The 9,209-nt window shown below is 48.0% G+C and overlaps 3 protein-coding genes across 3 annotated transcripts; 1 reads left to right on the forward strand and 2 right to left on the reverse strand.

The window, feature by feature from the left end:
• Positions 1-3,369: 3,369 nt before the first annotated feature.
• On the reverse strand, positions 3,370-4,596 carry FTJAE_9287 (uncharacterized protein; the record flags this gene model as incomplete). The annotated part of the gene is made up of 1 exon (XM_037356192.1): positions 3,370-4,596. The coding sequence occupies one exon, from the start codon at positions 4,594-4,596 to the stop codon at positions 3,370-3,372; it is 1,227 nt and encodes a 408-aa protein (XP_037203654.1).
• A 442-nt stretch (positions 4,597-5,038) lies between these two features.
• Positions 5,039-5,307, forward strand: FTJAE_9288 (uncharacterized protein; the record flags this gene model as incomplete). The annotated part of the gene is made up of 2 exons (XM_037356193.1): positions 5,039-5,046; positions 5,109-5,307. 2 exons carry the CDS (start codon positions 5,039-5,041, stop codon positions 5,305-5,307), a joined length of 207 nt encoding a protein of 68 aa, XP_037203655.1.
• A 500-nt stretch (positions 5,308-5,807) lies between these two features.
• Positions 5,808-8,793, reverse strand: FTJAE_9289 (regulatory amdA; the record flags this gene model as incomplete). Its single annotated transcript, XM_037356194.1, has 2 exons — positions 5,808-8,020; positions 8,076-8,793. The coding sequence occupies 2 exons, from the start codon at positions 8,791-8,793 to the stop codon at positions 5,808-5,810; spliced, it is 2,931 nt and encodes a 976-aa protein (XP_037203656.1).
• Between the last annotated feature and the right edge of the window lie 416 nt (positions 8,794-9,209).

The following is a 9,209-nucleotide window of genomic DNA, read 5'->3' on the forward strand; positions in this document are numbered from 1 at the left end:
AGCCAATAACTATAGTTTGTCGTTATATGCAAAACACAGTCGTATCAGAATTGGATACAATAAAAAGGAAACACCAAGAGAAAAAAGAAACTCTAAACGTCTAGCACTAATACAGCATGTACATACAGTACTGACTCAGGAATGTGCAGAAGCTCTAACAGCTAATAGGCACTCTTCCACCATTAACGTGCTCAAAACTCAATTAAAGACTAATGATCTTGAGTGAAATTTCTTTCTTTTAGTTTTATGTCCCCAGATTGTCGAGGTCTAGCGAGTCAAGATGAGATAGTCTTTGATCATGATCAACCACACCAAGACGCTACCTACTCCGTACAGCTACAAGCAAAAAGAAGAGTCTAGAGAGCTACGGCGGCGCATGGCAAAAGCGGGTCGAACAGACTAGGCTAGTCTAGGGCCTTTTTCAAATCTAACGGTCTTCCGCGGCCGGGATGTCACTCTATCCCATCCGTTTCCTACTGTACCTTACCTTAACCTTCTCGACATTAGACTTCTGTAAACAGTTACAGATAAGATTATATCTCTCACTACTGCTCCTGATCATGGATGTCTGGCGTACGCAAGCCATGACGTGCAAACGGCAGCAAGACTGAGGCGTTGAAGCTGGCATCCATATCCTTAAATCTGCGTTTGCATTCCAGCACCAAGATTCGCAGCCCTCTTCAAGGCGGGAGACGATATTAATTTGACGAGCCAAGACACTTGTCAAATCAATCATTATAGTTAGTAATTTGCTCGAAACAAAGGGAACGTAATATCCGGGTTCTGTGAGCGAGCATAAGCCATAGTCCAAGGTATCTTGATAGATTAAACCTGCGGGTCAAGGGTTTTGATAATTGCAGGGATAGCTCCAGATCAGATTAGTACAGAAAACAATTTATTTTCCGCGTTTGACGCTGGGATCCCCCTTGATTAGGTTCATTGAGTCTTTTTTCCCTCTTCCTTTAATAAATCAAACCCCCATTTGACATGTGTATCAAGGGGTGATACACAAAGTCCCTGGAAACTCGAGACGAAGTTACATACAGCAAAACGGCATGTTTCTCTGGTAGTTATCTGTATGTAGAGTACAACGTAACATATTAATTTCCTTGGGCATATTTGAAAGGATGCACTGCTGCATGTTCTACGCTAGTTATGTTAGACAAGCATTATAATTTCTTTTTTTTTTTTCTTACTGCTCATCGGTCGTCGTTCTCTGGGAGACGGGGCTTGCTAGTACTATAGCCTGCGTCCTCATTTATCTCGTGCATAATATAAACGGTTCATTACTTGATTAGTCTGATATGGGTCAACAGCCAGTCAGAGTTGACAGTTTGCTTCTGTCTTTGAGGCCATTATTCTCCCCAACAGTTGCATTCACTCGGTTTGGTCTTGTTGGAATGGACAAGGCCTGTCCCGAGCTTCATCATGGTCTCAGAGTTGACGCTCTATGCAAGCATCACGAACCACGTGTAACCCGCCTTGCATTTGCATTAATTAATTACTTTTCCAGGTCTTGGGTTCTCTCTCCCTCCCTAGAATTCTAGTCCTCGCCCTATCATTCCAGGAGCCCTCGTGCCGCCTCAAAGGGGAATGTTTCTGAAACAAGGCTTGCAGTACCGAGAATGGCTTGTGTCACCGGCTTACGACTGCGGCCGATATTAGCTGCTGCTGCTGATGCACGCACAGATATTCACGACCGTTTCTAGTTGCAGAGAGCATCAACCATTAGTTCATATGCTATCGTGATGAGAAATGGAAGTGACATGCTTTAGTGTCCAGCGAAACTCGATGCGTCTAATAAACCGCGGATGCACGGCCGGCATTAGATTGCATTGGATGCTCTGAGACAAGTTTGCAAGTTTAAGACAAATCCTACCAAGAAGCAATTATAATCATTCATTCATTCGTCCATCTCATCCCCTCCAACCCCAGGGTCTTGTGCTCTCCCTTCAGTTGCCACTCGACTTCAACTTCATCTTCATCTTCAGCCAAGCCTCGAACACTTTTTTGGTAAAGAGGCGCGGAAGCGGCTTCTGCTCGTCCCTCAACTCTTCTCTTAATGTCTCGGGGATTGCTGCAGCCGTTGATTCTTGTCTTGAAGAGTGTTGCCATTTCTCTTCACCAGAATTTTCTTACAATCGAATGACGTGCTATATACATTCCTCTGCTTTTAGCACCGAATAGACTTTCATTAATGCTATCGTCAAGGTTTGATCGATCGCGATATTGGTCTCGATTTCTCAAGCATCATCCTGTCAACCCCCTATCTATTGCTTCCATAGCGTGCTTTTTCTGTGCAGATATCACTAGAAAGTATGCAAGAGGGAAGAAGGCAAATTTCAGGACATACCTGGGGTCTCTGCTGTGCCGTTCGTATTCTCAAAGCTGTCTGGTAAACGTACAATATCTAAGACTCATCATACTATGGCTGACATACCATGCTCACTCTTGTTGAATCAAGTGCCAGACCCTGAAGTACACGTGAGAGGAGTGTTTCCTCTGATGGCTATTGTAATGTAGCAACACCTCCGACATGTTAGGCCACTGGAAGTTCGGAAGAATTATGTGACAGAAACGTTGGATGGCGTATTTCACATATTCTCAAGGCTTGGTGTTTGTCTCAACGCCTTATTATGCAAAGTTGAAATGTCTAGGTTATTTTCTCGAGATGCTGACCATGCCTTCAAGACTTCGGAGGGTTGATAGAGCTGATCCTTGAGAAAGATGTGAGGAACACGATTATGAACATGAACGATGCAACAAGCTCACCTTCTGTAACCATAAACTCCTTGTGAATAATTTCAGCCCAATTTGATTTAAACTGAGCTATTCTTGTTGATATACCTTTGGTTTGCACTATCAGCCAGTTCATAACTCCTCGCGAAAGGGCAGGCCTCTATTGACTCCTGAAGATGGCATTTCCGAGAAACTTGAGCCTCTACACTCTCGAAGCATATATATAAATAGTCCCAGTTGTTGCATTACGTTTGATAGTTTGGCCTTATTGGTTCTGTACCATATGCTGGCATAATCAACTACATCTTATGTGAACTGGACAGCTCGGCTGTCCTACTCCAGAACTTCAATGTTTAAATCACATCTACTTTAGAAGCTGCTACCGTGCCACTCGAGATTTAAAAAAGAAGGAAGAAATCACATACTGTTAACAAATTTCTGTAGATAAGGCTAGTTAGAATATGCTCCCCAACATCTCCCTAAAAGGACAACGTCCCAATATTCGCTCCCTATCATATCTTTGTGCGCTCACCTCATTATCATAAAACTCCAAAGCAAAACTTTCCTTCTCATCATAATTCATTACCCTTCAACTATCTCATGTCCATCACCGCCTATTTCACACACCCTTTATATCCTCCACAGAGGCTGAGGATACTCCCCTCCTTCGAGAATATACCTCTCAAGCCTTTCACTCTTCTCTCCCATGAGCCTAACAATCGTGTCCACAGCAGGCACGTCGTTACGAAAGAAGATCTGATACCAGCCCACGTTGTCACTGAATCTGCCATTGATTCGAACCGTCTCCAACACCTCGAGTTTCTCCCTCATGAGCTTAAAGATGAAATCCCAATCAATGTCAGTTGAACTGAAAGGATCACACCATCCATATATACTCTGCAGGTCAACTTCCTTGAGTGTTGAACGGTGTTCGATAATCAGACGGACAAAGTGCACAAAGTTGATCTGTAAACAGCTTAGGTCGATCTTCTCAAGGTGAGGAAGCCTCTTCTTGATGTAGAAGTCAAGATCGCTGGCTTCGAACTCGACAGGAGTGCTGTGGACTTTTAAGTCTCGGATGTTGGGCATCAGAGAGATGAAGTAATCGAGGCGGTCTGGCTTGAAGGAGATGACGTCGTATTTCAGATGCAAGTGCAGCTGGGTCACCGACCCAAAGACTGTTGATACTCTTGGGTCCAGCGTGGATGGTAGCTTCAGGTACGGATGCATTATCGGCTCGAGTGTCAGACTCTTAAGCGGTACGTTGCGTCTGAGTAGAGCATCCAAGATGGCTTGCTGTGACTCTAGAATCTCATCGCCAGCTAATTCCATGGATTCTTCCGGGTCAAAGACATCTTCAATTGCCCTATAGTCTTCCCAAGGACACTGCGTCCAAGTCAGGCACACGGAATCGAGATTGGGTAGCCTCATGATAGCTGGAACTACCAGGTCAACAGGCAGCTCGATTGGGTCGAGGAAGATATCTTGAGTCTCGAGATAAGGACCCCAGGCTCGATTCAGTTCATTTGCGTTGATGATTCGCGATGTAGCGTATTCGACCTCTTCCTCAACCAAGCGAGCCATGTTGAACTTGACCGAGTGAATGCGCCTTGCGCAGCTCGGTATAAGGGAAAGATGATTTAGCCTCTCTCCATCTTTCCTCCACGGGACGCCATCGAAATTGGGCAACGCAAGGAGTGGTTTGGTACATTCCACAATCGCTCTACATGAGAGTCTGAAGTTTTTGAGATCTCGGCTTGATAGAAAAACACCAATGTTGTTGATGAGCTCGTATGGGAGATGTGTAAGGCGGGGCTGCGATTGCGGTGACGTTGCTACTGGCTCGTGATGCTCCATGATTTGTTCTTGTTCCTTCGAGTGAGCTTTGTGTTGTTTTGTGTACTTTTATGTGAGTACGAACAAGTAGTCCCTTATATCTCTGACTAGTAGGTAGTATGTTTGTACATGTTCATGTCTAGAGATGAGGAGAGTCCAGCTTCAATCTTGTCCTCTCTTGACTGGAACCTCGGAGCTGAGCTACCTACTGCCACGCCCCACGGTAAACCTATCACGTTCTTTTCCGCATCAAACATCAGCCTCTGTCTATTTCCATCCCAGTTCTCATCCGCCGATTCACGGCGATACGCCTCATCGCCTCTCCAACGCCTCAAGTGTGAGTATTCCCCCAGCAAACTGTTGAGCTTATGTGCTTATGACAGTCATTTTTTAAAGGAGACGAAGGTCATGTGACTGGCTATTCTCGTCTTGTCCTCATTGTCCCATCATCACATCAACCATCATGCTCAAGTAAGTTGCCTCATCCTCAACCGTAGCTCCCAGCACGAGCTCGGACTTACATACACAACCAGGGCTTACAAGAACCTCTCACCCAAGACGCGCCTCGGCGTCGGTGTCGCAATCATCGCTTGGGGCGCCGGAGGACTCATGTTGACTGATCCACTTGAGAAGTCTCTGGGCTTGACCCCAACTGAAGAGGACAAGGCTGTGCTGGACAAATACACACCCAAGATCACCACTGTTGACAAGAACGAGAAAGATGGGAACTGAACTAAAAGGTTGGCAATACATATATAATAAACCATACCTACACGTCTCCCATGGACAGTGTTTCGTCAAGTATACCTAGTGAACAAAGCGCAGCAGAGTCAAGGATTGATCTCATTACATCAGAAAATAAACGCATAACATAATACTTCACAATTGGGCATTAAGAATATAGGCAAACATCATTAACCTGCTCCAAGCCATCAAGTCATGAATGGTCTACCGGTTGACCATCAACCGGTTAGACCTCCCTTTCTATCTTGATCAAAGTCTAATATGCAGTTACAACTCCTCTTCCCGTCTATTCTCGACAAATGCATTGCACAACAGTGCCAACCATGGATGTGTGAGGCCAATCCGGTCTACCTTGAGATGACCATCACATTGGTGAAACCCAGTGACCCAGGAAACAAAGAAAATGAAGAAAACAAAGCAGAATGCAGCGCAACGCCTCCAGATGCAGCCCCCGCCCCTATAGTACTTTTTTTGGTTGTGTAAGAAATTCATACTACCGTCCCTTTGTCAAGCTCCGTCTTGACAGACGCAGTGCCAGCGTCTTCCACCACTTGTGGAAGTGGTTTGAATAGTTTTGCCATCTCTAATGTGAGATCCATTGCTCCATACTGATCATCAATCTCTCCGACAGAACCTAATTCTTCTCCTCTGCTCGCGCCATCTGACATCACCCACGACTTCACCGACTTCAATAATTGGATAATTTGGACAAAGCGTGCATCCGACGACAACCGTAAGTCCGCTGTTTGCGTGTGCTTGAGCAGGTAGTTGGAAAGCCAATAGAAATGGATACCATCTCGCGAGAACCCGTGCCGTCGAGGATTGCTAGATCCCGGTAATGTTGGCGGGAACTGATTGGCCATGTCCGCATCCCAATTATTCTTGAATTTGCTCAGAGCGATAACAAGTGCCTGCAGACTTTGTGGGTCAACGTTGGCAGCCGCCCCCTCCACAGGAGTACCCCGTCCACTATTGTGACCGGCTGGAGTCATCCAATCGTTGGGAGGAGGGGTTCCAAATTTGGACAGCTGAGCCGCATTGCCGTCAATTTGGGCCCGCCGAATCAGAGCCAATATGCCATGAATGAGAACAAACTTTCCATAAAGGTTTGTACTTCCAGGCTGGATCTGATAAGAGGGGTGCAGCAGAGCTTTGAGAGCCCAGTCCATCTCAGGTTGTTTTGGTCGCTGAGTGCCATAAGGATTCTTCTCGCGAGCGGCAACATCGCCGTTGAGGCCAAGCGCAGAAGCACAGTCCCCGGCATTGTCCGCATCCCAAGCTGTGTCGTCGCAAGGCAAAGGTAGATGGAATTCCATAACATCGAACAAGGGTTGAGAATTGAAATAAAGTCCCATGGCAACGTCCATTAGAAAGACGCCAAACATTAGACGATTTCGACGCTCTTGATCGACCCAAGTATCCCAGTTCCATTGCTGCAAATCAAAAGTGTTGCGGTCAAAATCGATTTGGTGAAGGGGTGACAAAGAAGCAGGGTCCCGCGACGACTGGAAAAGATTTAGTCGCCTAGCGTTGGCTGCAAGAGACGGGTAGATCTGTCGAGCCCGCTCTCTTTGTTGAGGGTTTCCATTCCAAAGTAATAATATACATGTTAGCAAGACAGCCTGAAGCTCTTCAATATCAGCCCGAGATGCGTGACTCGGTTGCCCTGCCAAAGGTTCAGCATTAGACATCATCTTGCAGTCGCGTTGAAGTGCGACAACAAGAAAATCCATCATTTCGCGAACATTGGACGGGGTGACATTGTCTGAGTAACAGGCGCCGATGCAACACATGCCTGCAAGTAAGCCAGTATACGCCTCCATGACCTTAAACGTCGCGACATGGATGAAAGGCATGTGGATGTGGAAGTGAGTGTACTTGTCCAAGAAGTCCTTGACGTTGTCAGGCGAGAAGTAGAGATTCATGCCCGCGCTAGAAGGATCGATGGCTTGATTAGGAGGATAGAAAAAATTAAGGATCTGATCAGAAAGAAGATTGTATGAGGTTTGGTGAGATGGCATTCCCATATTCGACAAAAGGGTGTCGCTGGCGCTGGCGCCTGTCGTTCCGGGCCCGGCATTAGGTTCGGGTTTGATTCCGCTCTGAGTCTGTCCAAGATTAGGATTGAAAGATGTGTTGACGTAGGTTTGATGCGCACCAGCCTGGAACATCTGAGACCAATCAAGGCCAGATGGAGGGTTTGTGTTTGAGCCGCCGTACATGGGCAGTCCGTTCTGAGCGGGAGGCATGCTGTAGCCAGTCATCTGCTGCTGGTTCATGTTGGGGTCAGCGCCATAGGGCTGCGAAGCACCCATGACCTGACCGTTCATGTTCCGTCTGTCAGCGTTGTTACCGTTGTCGAGACGACCAAGCGAGCTGGATCGAGAGAGTTGGCTCTGATCCTGGGCCATGTTGTTCATGCCATCCGAGACTGGGACCATGCCAAATGGGTGGACCATGTTGTCTGCGGGCAGGTTACCCAAGCCGTTGAGGTGGTTGAGGTCACCATCATGGGCGAGGCCGGCGGCCTTCTGAGCCTGCTGCTGGTTCTTCTTGACGTGAGCCTGAGGGTGCGACAAGTGACTAGCTCCAGTGGGGTTGCCACGGCGGATAGAGCACTTTTGGAAGTGACGCTTCAGGATATCACTTCGAGAGAAGGTATCGCGGCAAAGAACACACATGTAAGGGCGGTCACCGGTGTCTGTGAGAAAGAATGTCAGTAAAATCTGTCAGTGTCAACAAGCTGTTATACTCACGTCGCAGAAGGTGGCGCTTAAGATGCTTGGCATGGAGGTAAGTCTTTGTGCAGTGGGGGCAAGGAAATTTGCCATCTGCGTCCTTGACAGGAATCACGGTGTTCTTGGCGCCAGTACCAGCGGCTGGGGCAGCAGGCCGCCCAGGAGCACTAGGCAGGATACCGCGTCGTCCCTGAGATCCAACAACGTGAGTGGGAGGCTCGCCCTCTGGCATCACTGCAGTGGGCTGCATAAGAGAACCAGGACCATAGGGCGACGAGACACCAGGTTGGGACATGATGCCTCCAGGAGGCATAGGACGCAACACCGGAGGACCGCGACCGCCAGCAGGAGCAGGCGCGATAGGCTGTGGGTGAGACGCGGCAGTGGTCGCCTGCGGCATCATAGCAGAGGTGCCATAAGCCTGGGGAGGAGGATATTGGTTCTGGGCCATTGAGTACATACCAGCGCGGTTCGCGGGCTGCGATGTCTGCTGCTGGTAGGTAGGCATGTTGGAGGCCGACCCAGGCGTGTTCGGGGTGCCTGGGGTTCGCGGCGTGTGAGGGTGACTTCCGTACATGTTCTGCATGGCCGAGGTTGGAGGCTGCAGCGGTGGCAGAGTCTGAGGTAGAGGAGAGCCGGTTTGAAGTTGGTTGGGAGAAATCGCGGTTGGTGAAGGATAAGTCTGACCAGAAGAAGTCGTGTTTATACCATTGGAGGGATAGTGAGGACCGTCCATGCTACTCTTGGTAGACGCGAAGCTGGTGACAATCGTCGTGGTGTTGAGAATACCGCGACGCAAAAAAAAAGCTGCCCGGGGTACGATGGACCTTGGTGGATGACAAGTCCAAGTCGAGGATTGCGGAGAAAGGGAGAAAGAGGAGGGGTCTGGGAGTTTTGCAAAACTTGAGAGAGCAAAGCAATATCAAATGCAATGCCTTGTAGAGCTCCGCAGAAGATGTTCCCGGATGGTGGAGGATGAGGCTCGTGGCAGGTCCCTCTTTGAAGGTAGTGGTTTGGAGAGGGTGCACAGAGTGGAGAACTGGGTCCCGAACCTTTTTAAGTATTATTTTTTTTCTTCTCGCGGTCTCCTCTAGACGGTCGAGCTGTCAGGGCAGTTTTTGAAAAGGTGGGTAACGTTGAGTGGGTTCAGGG

The sequence above is a fragment of the Fusarium tjaetaba genome (assembly GCF_013396195.1).
Source record: "Fusarium tjaetaba strain NRRL 66243 chromosome Unknown NRRL66243_c0000211, whole genome shotgun sequence".
NCBI classification, from domain to species: domain Eukaryota; kingdom Fungi; phylum Ascomycota; class Sordariomycetes; order Hypocreales; family Nectriaceae; genus Fusarium; species Fusarium tjaetaba.